Here is a 13,393-nt window from a genome sequence, read left to right on the forward strand (position 1 = left end):
AGCACAACAGTCCTGCTGCTTAGCTAGAGGGATACTTCTTTACACATCAGCTAAGTGTGATTATCAGTGTTTTGTCCTCAGGTAGGAAATAAGCAGGAAAAAATGAAGTTTTAGGAAATAAAAATAATTTAGTTTTCATGCAAATGTTATGAATACAGTGTGAAAGGTTATTAAAAACATTTTCATTTTTTCCATCAGGTGTCAATCAAGACATTAAAAGTTTTGAACTATATGTCTGCAAGGTTCTTAAATATTTAAGAATTGGTAATGTGTTTCTAAGAATGTCATCATTCTCACAACACAAATAGAAACTTAACGGGAATAAGTGAATGAATGAAAGCCTGTATCTTAAATAGATTTAAGTATTAGCATTGCAGAAATGTATTGACAATTTTAAAACAAAATTTTGGTTTTAAAGACTTTGTTATGTTTTAACACTAAGAGGCTATACAGTTACTGATTTTATACATCCTAGTTTTGGAACTCCTAATTTGATTGAAGCCAGAGTAAGAGAGATACACATACCTCTTTTAGAGGGGTTTGAAATATTGCAATAAATGTAGATGTGATACTCAAAACGTTAAGAATCATAATAATTCTTATTCAGAAGTAAGACAGTGTTTTTGTGAGTATAATGACTTTTAGTTTTTAAAGTGTTGATTGAAACATTGGGAAAGTTTAAAACATTCTTTTTTTCTCTCCTATATTTGCTAAGAGTACCTAGTATGGCTTTCAATGGCAATGAGAGGGCCATCAATATCAAGTCTTCTTCTCCCCCAGAAGTTTGAGTTCTGGGCACTCTGGAATTGAAGTTGGATTTGCATATGTTCTAAATCTTGAGGCCTATATATATATTTTAGTATTCTGCCCTCTGAACTGTAGATTTTGGTCTACAAATTTTGTCATCATTCATCAAAATGAAATGAAACCTTAAGTGACCCTAATTTGTGTAGTAAGATCTTTTGTTAACCCAAACTAGAAGCATGGAAAGGTTTTCCTAACTTGCTGTGTGTCTTGTTTTAGATTTTCCACCTCTAAAAAAGAAAGGTGAAATTTATTAAACAAAACACAGTTGACAGAGTAGTAGTATAGCAAACACATATACCATTCACCTGTGTTCATCAGCTGTGAATATTTTGCTATTTTTGCTTTCTTGATATATATTTATCCACTTTTACCTCCTACAGAATCATTTAAAAGTAAACTGTAGACATTATGATGGCTCATCTCTAAATATTTTATTAGCCTGTAGCTTCTAGGAGTAAGGACATTGATTTACATAACCACGATACCATTATCACGCCTAAGAAATTTAACGATGGTACAATATCTCTAATACTTAAAGACTACATTCACATTTTCTTAATTATCTCCAGAATATTTTTTTTTTTTTTTAAGATTTTATTATTTATTTGGGAGAGAGAGAGCACAAGCCGAGGGAGGGGCAGAGGGAGAGGGAGAAGCAGACTCCTGGCTGAGCAGGGAGCCTGATGTGGGGCTCCATCCCAGGACCCCGGGCGCATGAACTGAGCTTAACCGACTGAGCCACCCAAGCACCCCTCCAGAATACTCTTTATAGCTATTTTTCCCCCATCTAGGATCAAGTCAAGAATCATGCATTACATTTAAGTTGTTTCTCTTTGGTGTTCTGGAAACTTCTGTTTTTTTGTTGTTGTTATTGTTGTTTTTTTAATTCATTACTGCCTTTTTTTGGAAGCTTAAACTGGCACCAGTCTAATATAGTAGCCATTAGGTCCATGTGGCTATTAGGCATTTGTTACATGACTAGTGCAACTGAGGAACTGAATTTTAAATTTCATCTACTTTTAATTAATTTTAAATCGCCACATGTGGCTAATGGCTATCTTATCGTACAGCGCAGGTTGAGACCATCTGTCTTATAGACTGTCCCACAATCTAGATTTGTCTGATTGTTTTCTCATTATTCTTTTGTCATTATTGGCAAGTTGATTACATAGGTAGTGATATTTATTTCCAATTGCATGTTTCTAGAATATGTCAGTTTGTAGTTAGGTCAGATATAATGCCAATTTGTCCCCAGACAGTGTTATATAACAAAGCACTTTAATGAAACTGTTTGTGATACTTGTTTTGTGTGCCCCACAATAAATAAATATTAAAACAACTTTAAGTCACCCATTTAGTTTATTTTTCATCATTAAGATATTACAAGTATGACTGCAATGTTGTCTTCATGCCTGGGTCTTAATCCTTGATATAATATTGAAGAGGCATCTTGGTAGGATGGAAGACGTAAGTGTTTAAAAGATTTTGTCAAAACTACCCTTTCAAGGCAAATGTTCTTCAAGTTTAGAGTAATTCTATAATAGTAGAACTTAGCTTTATAGTGCCCCTACACCTCTCTACCCCCAACACCGCCCCTGCTGTTTTTAAATTGGCTACAGTGTGTTACCCTGAGTAATATTTAGTGCAGTGTAACATTTAATATAATTCAAAATAACATTTTGGCTTTGAAAGCATTTAGGCCACTCCATGAATAATTAAGGGACTATTCTTCTAATGGATTATCATCATATTGATGATAATGATTTGACATGTAATTATTTGACATTAAAGTTTTCTTTAGAATGATATACTCTCTTTCAGAATGATATACACATGTATTAGCCTCTGTATAAATATATATAATACTCTTTGTGATAGGTGAATATACAACTGATAATCTATAGTACTTGGTAAACTTAAAAATAGTCCTTGTTTAGTAGATGAAATGGATACTTTTCTAGAGAAAGAGTTTATCAGAATCAACTCCATTATAAGCAGAACTCCAGAATAGACCAGTCACCATAGAGAAAATAGTTAGAGACCTCTACCATAAGGGTTAAGATGACTTTGTAGGGAAATTCTACCAAATCTTTAAAGATCAGGTAGTCTGGTGTTACTCCAAATGCTTAACACCATATACAAAGATGGAAAACTTCTGAATTTTTTTTTGAAGTAAATATGACATTGAACCCAGAATCTGGCAAAGTTTGCACCAAAAAAAAAAAAGCTACCAACCAGTTCCAATTAGGAATAATTGTTGTAAAGCTCATAAAATATTAGTAAACAAAATCCAGCGATCTAGAGGAGAAAGATTATGATCTCCTAATATGCAGAAAAGGCATTTAACAGAATTCAATACCCATTTATTCCTAAAGCAATCAATAAAATCTTAATGGGGGAACACCAGAGGTACTCTTATCACTAAAGTCAGAAACAACATAGGGATGACCACTGTCACAACTCTGGCATTGTGTTGGACTATTAACACATACATGGGAGACAGGCAAATATTAAATGACAACCACAGGGAAGCAATCAGCAAAATCTAGAATATTAGAAGTCTCTGGATGCAAAATGACCATAATAGATTGAAGGAGATTTGAGAGACATTAACCAATTATAGTGTACGTTGTTTGGATTCTTATTCTAACAGTTCCACACTAAAACATTTATGAGACAGCTGAAGAAATTTGAACATGGATATTTGCTAATAATAAAATATTACTCATTGTTTTAGTTGTGATAATAATATTGAGGATTTGTTTTTTTTTAAGATTTTATTTATTTGTTAGAGAGCGAGAGAGAGAGCACAAGCAGGGGGAGTGGCAGGCAGAGACAGAGGGAAAAGCAGGCTCCCCGCTGAGCAAGGAGCCCGATGTGGGCTCGGTCCCAGGACCCTGGGATCACGACCTGAGCTGAAAACAGATGTTTAACCAACTGAGCCACCCAGGCATACCAGAGGATTTTTTTTTAAGATTCCTTATCTCTTAGAAATGTTCATGAACACACTGAAATGTTCATGAATGAAATGAAGAAATGCCTAAGATTTATTTGAAAACGGGAGGGGTAGGAACTGCTTGCAGGGTAAAGATGAAACGAGAGTGGCCATGAGTTGATTATTGTAACTGGGAAGTGAGGATGTGAGGTTCATTGTATTATTTATATATGCTTGAAATTTTCCATAATAACAAATGTTTTAATCCTTATTTGTTATTCATCTTAAATGTAAACTCTTTATGGATATAGATTTGAAGAGTACATGACCGCTAGAAGAGGGAGGTTGGCTTTCTTTGGATCTTATGGATATTTTAATTTGCATATTTTGCCCTGCAAAACACTGGTAATAAAAAAGTACAAGTCAACCTTTATAATCTTTGTGTTAAAGACTTGGTTTTTGATACTTTATCCAGTGGGCTAAGCCTAGACTTGGCTTTAATCGTGGTAGATCTCAGTCAGAAATTCAAATGAAAAGATTATTGTAGAAGTTTTAGTAACTGTTTAAAAAGAGAAGTTTTCTTTAAAATTGCCTAATCTAGAGAGAATCACATATTTACATTTGTTAAATTGTTACACCAAATCCAAATGCTTTGCCTAAAGTCTTGATTTAATTTTTTTTCAGATGGATTTAATGCCTTTTATTAACAAAGCTGGTTGTGAATGTCTTAATGAAAGTGATGAGCATGGATTTGACAACTGTTTGAGAAAAGATACGACCTTCTTGGAATCTGATTGTGATGAACAGGTAATTGATACTTATGTTAAAGCTTCTAGGGATCATCAATATTTATGCGCACTCTGGGTTCTTTATCATGTTTCCATCTCGTTTTATGTTTCTCCTTCCCAGGTGACCACTTCCTTTCCTTTTTGTAAGTTTCAATTTCTTTGGTGGTGCAGACCTACCTCCTTTCTCTGTTCAGTGCAAACTGCCAGGTGCATTACACAGAATCTCAGAATTTTGGATTGGCTCCACTACTGAGTTGAGCCTTCACCACTCTTAAGTCCTTATATTCATTCTTGACCTGTCTTCCATATTTTTTACTCAACTGAGTTTTTACCTGAGAAGTAGAGACTAACTAGATGAGCACCCTTATGTGTGTGTTCCTCACTCCCAGATGTAAACCTATATTGTACTTCCCTGTACTGCTCTGTGTTGTTGTCACAGATGAGGTAATGTAGTACTGCCTTGATCAAGCCATCATTATCTTCATCTTGACTCTGACTTTCCTTAACATACTTTCTAATCCACTGTTTCTGTTCATCTTCCACATGTTCACAAAAGTTCTTCTTCTTCTTTTTTTTTTTTTTTTTTGAAAGATTTTATTTATTTATTTGACAGAGGGAGACACAGCGAGAGAGGGAACACAACCAGGGGGAGTGGGAGAGGGAGAAACAGGCCTCCCGCGGAGCAGGGAGCCCGACGCGGGGCTCGATCCCAGGACTCTGGGATCATGACCTGAGCTGAAGGCAGCCGCTTAACAACTGAGCCACCCAGGCGCCCCAAAAGTTATTCTTCTAAAACATAGGTCTGGGGGTGCCTGGGTGGCTCAGATGGTTAAGCCTCTGCCTTCGGCTCAGGTCATGATCCCGGGGTCCTGGGATCGAGCCCCGCATCGGGCTCCCTGCTCCGTGGGAAGCCTGCGTCTCCCCCTCCTTCCTGCTCGAGCTCTCTCTCACTCTCTCTGTCTCTCTCAAATAAATAAATAAAATATTTTAAAAAATAAAAAATAAAACATAGGTCTGGGGGCCTCTGGGTGTCTCACTCAGTTAAGCATCTGCCTTCAGCCCAGGTCATGATCCCAGGGTCCTGGGATCCATCCCCACAGCAGGCCCCCTGCTCATTGGGGAGTTTGCTTCTCCTTTCCCTCTACCCTTCCCCCCCACTTGTGTGCGCTTGCTCTCTCTCAAATAAATAAAATCTTTAAAAAAAAAGAAAACATAAATCTGATCATGCTTCTTTTTCTTAAAGGAGTTCAATGAGTCTTCTTCACAAACTTCAGGAAGAGGGTATCATATTCTTGCTGACTTGATCTGTTTCTAGCTTTCCATTCTCTTCACCTGTGGTTCAAGTTTCTATAAACATGTCATGCTTATTATTTTTTGACACATTATTACAGGTCAAGTATAAAAAGTAATTATATAACCAAAGGAAATAGTCTGGGTATTTTCTTAGGCAAACAGACCACAGTGATCCTGAAATCATAAATCCAAATTTCATCTTTGCTCCAACCATAGCTACTTTACTGAACAGCTTTAAGAATATTGTTCATAGTTGTGTTCCTTGTAAATGGTGCCCTGAATATAATGTGATGTTGAGTATCAGCACAACTGACCACAGCCTCCCTGAAATCTTCCTGCCAGGGAAGTCTTCCTTCTAGGGTAGAAGCATAGATAAGTACATCAGACACAATTTCAACTGGAAAGAATATTGAGCAAATGACTTACGGTTTCTGAGAGAGAAGCATCTGACAGTATTTTGTATTCCAGTTCCCTTATGTGGCCCTTCTAAATTCAGTTAAGTCCAATAAGTTTAGGATGGAGGTTTGGAGGTTACTACAGAGCTATTAAAAGTCTTATTCTCTTGAGTTTTGGACCGAATAGAGTGCAGTTGAGGGCTAGTTTCTTCACATAATCTGTGCATTGTTTCCAAATTGTCAAATGATGTGGGTAGATGCTTGACAGACCATTCTATAAAATGTTAAGCTTATATGCTAAAATATATAGTTTGAATTTTAATTTGGATTGTGTTTGATTTTTTGGAAGACAAATTGCTTGTCAGTTTACAGGTCACAAGACATTAGGTTCATATATGCATCCCCTCCCCCCACCATTTTTTAGTAGGCTCTGTGCCCAATGATGGGTTCGAACTCACAGCCTCTATATAAAAAAGTGTCGCATGCTGTACTGACTAAGCCAGCCAGGTGCCCCCCCTTATGCCTATTTTTAATTTAATTTAATTTATTCTATTAAATTTTGTTGTCATTCCCTTATGTGAATAATAGATTATTGTATTTCTGAAATGTCAGTCTAATCAAGTTACTTTCAACTTACTGATTTTTTATATTACATTGGTTTTATGAATTGAATTAAATATTTTCTGCCTTTGAATTAATAATTTTAAGTCTATATAGCTGTCGTGTGTATCAAGGTGTTCAAGAGCCCTTTTAAAATGAAACTTTATTTTCTTCACAGCTGCTTATTACTGTGGCATTTAATCAACCTGTTAAGCTTTATTCAATGAAATTTCAAGGGCCAGACAATGGTGAGTAATGGACAGCTTTTCTTTAACTGTCTGCTCTGTGGATCTGTTAGCACATATGTAAAACTTTTTATTAAATAACAGAGGTAGGTATTTCTTGTTTTGGAAAGAGTGAAATTGTTTCTGGAACAAAGCAAGGAGATAAATGAATGCAAATAATGTGATATTATTAGGACCTAAAAGGAAAATTTTATCTTATTTCTAAAAGTTTAATCTCTTAATCTAAAAACAAACTCTTTCTTCCAACTATTATTCTAAAACTTCAGGTTTGAAGTAGCCATTTTTCAGGATCAGAACTGGAAGAGATTTATTTCATACTCTTCCTATTAATAGATGAAAAATAAGGTTCTGGATCTTCCTATTTGTGCACTATTAGTAGTTTCATCTTCTTTATATATATTACGATGCTGTAAACAGGATTGTACAGGCTTGGTATTTCTCTTTCTATTAAATAAAGAATTTTCCTTATTCATCTCCCTCCTTTTTTCCTGTCCCTGTTGATTTTTTTTTTTTTTTGGTTGTGTGTTGGCAGGTAGTGGGGACTAGGATTTTTCTTATTTTCTTTATAATTGGGAGAAACAGCAATCACCCTATTTATCAGATAGCCTTCCTTCTTTGTTTTAAATTTTTATGTATTAATATTGTTCATTAATAAAATTGTATCTTCTGAAAATACCAAGTATTTGTAAAAGCAGTTGCTATAGAGATGAGTAAGCAATATGAATATCTTAAGATTCCTTAATTAGTCACTAAATATGGGTTTTGGATTGTACCCTGAAGTTAAAGGGACTAAGACATTCTCTAAATGTGATCTAACCACTTAGCACATTTTAATCCCTAAGATGAAATCTGGCAACTGTATAATCTTTTTAAAAAATTTTTATTTATTTATTTATTTATTTATTTATTTATTTATTTATTTATTTATTTATTTATTTATTTATTTATTTAAGAGACAGTGAGTGAGCCAGAGAGAGAGCACAAGGAGGGGGAGGCAGAGGGTGAGGGAGAAGCAGGCTCCCCATGAGCCGAAGGCTTAACTGACTGAGCCACCCAGGCGCCCCGGCAATTTGTATAATTAGTTTTCTCTTAGCTGAATGTTGCCACTGGTAATGCTTTTCTCCTAAATAACAAATGTATCAGTTGTTGGCAGCTGCAAGACCCAGCTCAAATGTTAACCTGCATACATTGTCAGACTGTATTGCCCTCTTCCCTGTACCTCCTCACTAGTAGTAGTACATTTTCATAGTGTGACTTTTATAGTTGAGGGCAAGAAGTCTGTGTATGTATATGTGTTTGCATATGTACATATGTGTTTCAATCTAGTATTCCTAGGACTTAGTATACTGCTAGCAGGCATTAAAAAAATGTGTATAAAAAAAAAGAATGGCTATGAAAATACTCAGAATTTCTTAAAGTTCCTAAAGATTTAGGTAGGTATATGCATGAAAATACTCAAAATTTCTTCCGATATCAGACGAGATCGGGCGTGCTCAGGATGGGATGGCCGTAGACAATCCTCAGAATTTCTTAAAGTTCCTAAAGATTTAGGTAGGTATATGCAATATTATGTATTAATATTGTCCATTAATAAAATTGTATCTTCTGAAAATACGAAGTATTTGTAAAAAGCAGTTGCTATAGAGATGAGTAAGTATTTGGATGTGTGACTGGTTGTATAGCGTGAATGTAATGGTGAAGGGAGGAAAGTATTGCAAGTTTGGTTTAACATTTAATTTCATTCTACCATTTTATAGGTCAGGGTCCTAAATATGTAAAAATTTTTATCAATCTACCCCGATCTATGGATTTTGAAGAAGCAGAAAGAAGTGAACCAACTCAAGCTCTGGAACTAACAGAGGATGATATTAAAGAAGATGGCATTGTCCCACTTCGTTATGTTAAGTTTCAGAATGTTAACAGTGTAACTGTAAGTAGTATTTCAACTATATTTAATGAGTTTGTGGGTGACAGTTCATGTTGTTACCTTCAGTACCCTAGGTGATTCTAAATGATCCTTTAAAGTAGGTTTTGTCCACCTCATTTAGAATGAGTAAAAATGTATAATGAACTAATTAAATTTTCTTCTTTTTAATTTGTGTGCACTAAAGAGAAAGGACAGGTTGATTTTTTAAAAGTTTTTGAATTTGTCAGTTTATATATATTTGGCAGCTTATGTTAAAAGTTTATTCTAGAATATTTATAGTTAAACTGAAGATATTTGTACATTATCCTTCATACCTGGTGATGAGTGATGTTACAATTGTAAAATCGAATTTACTTTTCTAGAATGTATGGTTTTTAATAGTGTTGTCATGATCTCAGTAAAAATGACTTTTTAAAAGATACTTTTATATTATCTTAATTTACATTAAGAAGTTGGCTGCTTCTTAGCAGTTATTAATTGCTTTTGTAAATTTTAATAATGAAACCCAGCATATGCTTTCCAAACCACCCCCTCCTCCCATTCACCCCTCCCAACCCAGTCCTTCAGAGGAGGGAGTAGGAGGGTTAGAATAGAATAGTGGAATACCTAGGGAAAAAAGTGGGAATGAGCACAGAGTCACTGAAAACAAGTCATGCTAAACTAATGATTTCCTTGTTGCTCAATTCAGGGCTGGATCCCTGACCTGAGCCAAAGGCAGCCGCTCAACTGACTGAGCCACTCAGGCGTCCCATGATTTCCTTGTTTTAATGAAATGATTCTGGTTTTTATAAATTAGAGAATGCTATAATGTATTCATTTTAGGAGGTTTTTACTGGAGTTTCACAGGATATACTTAGTAATAAGATGAAGGATTATAATTGAGATTTCAGTATTTGAAATATTCTACCCAAATAAAATGGACAAAAATGGTTATATTAAACTAGAATACTAGTTATCAGATATTTTCCTGACTTATATTTGTACCATATCCTCAATTAATGCCAGTTGCTTTATTTAGTGATGGAAGCAAGGTATTTATTGGAAAAAGCCCTTTCAACCCAAACATCTTGATATAATCTCCTCTGTCATTGAGATTCACTGTACCCAGTTATCTTGTGATAGGCTCAAGTCTGTGTATGTGCTGTGTCCTATCGCAATCAAACTTTTAGTCAGTGACTTAAGTCACAGAAAGCATGTCTGTCAGTTTTTTGGTGATAAAATTGAAATCATAATGACAGTTTTGATCAGAAAGTCTAGTCAAAGTAAGTAGATGAATTTTAAAAGCCATAAATATAAACTGTTGTGCTAATTATCAAAGAGCATTACAAATGAATGGAGACTGGCTTAATAGTCTACCTATTACAGACTTGGAAGTTTTTGGTTTTTTTTTTTAAAGATGTTATTTATTTGTCAGAGAGAGGGAGAGGGAGAGAAAGAGCACAAGCAGGGGGAGCAGCAGGCCGAGGGAGAAGCAGGCTCTCCGCTGAACAAGGATCCCAATGTGGGACTTAGGACCTGGGATTATGACCTGAGCCGAAGGCAGATGCTTAACCGATGGAGCCACCCAGGCATCCCCAGACTTGGAAGATTTAAGTGATAAGCTCAGTTTGAGATGAATCTGTGCTTGCTTATAAAAACAACAAAAAACGATTAATGCCATCAGAGAATGAAAGAAGTATATTATCTAAATCAAGAGAGGCAATATTCTTAAGTAGACAGCATCTAGAGTATTGTGTTTTGTTTTTTTAAAAAAAGCATATAGGGCGCCTGGGTGGCTCAGATGGTTGAGCGTCTGCCTTCGGCTTGGGTCATGATCCCGGGGTCCTGGGATCGAGTCCCACATCGGGCTCCCGGCTCGGCGGGGAGCCTGCTTCTCCCTCTGACCCTCTCCCCTCTCATGCTGTTTCTCTCTCGCTCGCTCTCTAAAAAATAAATAAAATCTTTAAAGAAATAAAAATAAATAAAAATGCATATAAAAATCCAATATATTGGAAAAGAATCTGTGAGTAAAGCTGCTGTCTAGTAACGTGCTGAGGGGAGTTTTTACATAGAAAGTATAAAGAGTCTAGCTTAAAAAAATGCAGGCTGTAGTATAGTATAGTTTTAGGAGCTGATTTCCAATATTTTTTCTTTTAATATTTTAGGAAATTGAATGAATGAGTATCAGAAAGAAATAACTGCAGAGACTTTCCTCAGTCAAAAACCAATTTTAATAAAATTTCAGCAGTGGTTTGCCCACTGTAATAATTTCATACTCTTTCAACATTCTCGGTAAAGAATTTAGTTGTGACCCCTCCAACACCCTCACACTGAATTATCCGGAACTTTTGTATGCGAGTGTCTTGCCATGAATATCCTGGAAAGGGTGAGGATAGCAGGGCAAACGGTGGAATTAATAGTCCTGTGGGACCACTAGTCTAAATGTAGTTTGGGTTAATCCTTACAAAGAATGGAAGGTATTTTTATTAATAATCTAACAAAATCAGTTAAACTTAAGCATGTTTATGAAAAAAGGATACAATTATTAATGTAAAAATTCTTTTTTTCCTTTTGGTGGGGGGGGTATAGATATTTGTTCAGTCCAATCAAGGTGAAGAAGAAACAACAAGAATTTCGTATTTTACTTTTATTGGTACTCCAGTCCAGGCAACAAATATGAATGACTTCAAACGAGTAAGTTTGTTTTAAATGGTATTTAGGGGAAGTAAAAATACAATTTTAAAGAAGTAATTTCATAAAGATCAAAATCATACCATGTCATGAAATTTTAGGTTAAACTAGGAAAGTGGGTTCTCCTAATCACATTTTTAGATCTCCAACTAAAAGATAATTTCTAATAAAAATAAATCCTGATATAGTGTCTGTTAATCAATGATATCCAAATAATGGTATCTATAAATAAATGGTATCCAGTGGATAATGGTATCCATTAATAATGATATCCAAATGGTATTCAAATAAGTGAGCATAGCATAAAATGTACAGAATTGTTGAATCACTACGTTGTACACCTAAAACTAATATAACATTGTATGTCAGCCATACTTCAATTAAAAAAAAGTCCTTACCTATAATGAAGTAAACGGTAAATAACAGGGAAGTAATTTAAATTAACTAAATAATTGTTTGGTTATAGAAAGTAGTTAGGAATAATGTCAAAATAGGAGTAAGTTAAAATCGTTATTATTAGTGAATTTTTAAGAATTGTGCTGATATTAAGATTTTGATTATTGTTTCCAATGAAAACATTTAAAATCACTTGAATAATTTTAATCAAAAAGAATGGGCTCAGTTTTACTACACTGAGATGCCTTTAAACCATGTCTGTGTGCTGAAAGACCACTTGCACAAGCAAAGAAATTACCAGTGAACAGGCAAATTACATATGTATGTATATGTACGTTTTTGTTTTGTTTTGTGGACACAGTCGTAAGGTTTGCAGAGGATTTATAAGATATACGAGACCCTTAGGAATGAGAACATTTTGTCCATTCATGGAACAACTGCTACTTGGTCCCAGTTCCTTAGGGAGACTCTTAAGTATTACAACCACAGATCATGGAAGTGCTACGAGGAGCTTTCTCAGTACAGAACCCAGTTGCTGTACACAGATTAAATGTGCAGCAGCATGGGAAAGGTAGGTGTGGCCATGTTTCTGTGGCTGCCTTTGATAGTCTAGAACTGGAGGTGATTAGAAAGAGGTGATTATATGGGAGAAAGTTTCCCCCGGGCTGCCAGTGCCATGGAGGAGGAGGCACCCAGCTGAACAATTCAGACCCCTGTTTGGTGGGGAGGTGAAGCCATGAAGCATCCTGAAAACTCTTATTCTTTTTGGTGGTATCTACAGATCTCATTTTAATACAGTTACAGAAAAATTTGTAAAATTGCATAACAGTGGATAAGCTTATAAAATTGTATGCTGGTTTTTACAAAATTGATAATCTTGACCATAGATATTTTAACTGGTCATTTTTCAATTACTATATTTTCCTGTCTCATGATTAACTTTTGGGAACTGTAGGACAATTCTGTACTTAGATCTGTCATGTCAAATGTTTGCCATATGTATAATGACAGATCAGAAGGTCAGAAGTAGCAGAGATTAAACCATCTACATTTTTATGATATGAGATATGCTGTACTGGGAAAATGTGTGAGCACCAAAGACATTTTGGCCGCCTGCTTTGTTATATTGCTTGTTTGAATTAATTGCCATTGGATTTGGCTTTAACTGCCTTGCATAGTTTGTTTTTAGCTTAATTCCTTCATAAGATCTACTATAAGCCTTATACAATTAATTCAGCTCAAGTTCCTTGCTTCTCACCTCTGCTCATGCTGTTTGATTTCCATTTTTTTCTTTAAGTAACCACTGCTCCATCTTGACCATCTTCTTATCAGCCTGC

General features: G+C 35.2%; 1 protein-coding gene across 3 annotated transcripts in view; it reads left to right on the forward strand.

Annotated features, from left to right (window-relative positions):
- Positions 1–13,393, forward strand: part of TXNL1 (thioredoxin like 1) — a 32,690-nt gene that overhangs the window by 14,296 nt on the left and 5,001 nt on the right. For all 3 annotated transcript variants that reach the window (XM_081801129.1, XM_031032350.2, XM_006737310.2), the window contains 4 exons: positions 4,427–4,549; positions 6,997–7,066; positions 8,821–8,993; positions 11,559–11,663. In XM_081801129.1, coding sequence (XP_081657255.1) covers positions 4,427–4,549; positions 6,997–7,066; positions 8,821–8,993; positions 11,559–11,663 — 471 coding nt within the window. The remainder of the gene's footprint in view (positions 1–4,426; positions 4,550–6,996; positions 7,067–8,820; positions 8,994–11,558; positions 11,664–13,393) is intronic.

Source organism: Leptonychotes weddellii, chromosome 13, assembly GCF_054177405.1.
Source record: "Leptonychotes weddellii isolate Sample4059 chromosome 13, ASM5417740v2, whole genome shotgun sequence".
NCBI lineage: Eukaryota > Metazoa > Chordata > Mammalia > Carnivora > Phocidae > Leptonychotes > Leptonychotes weddellii.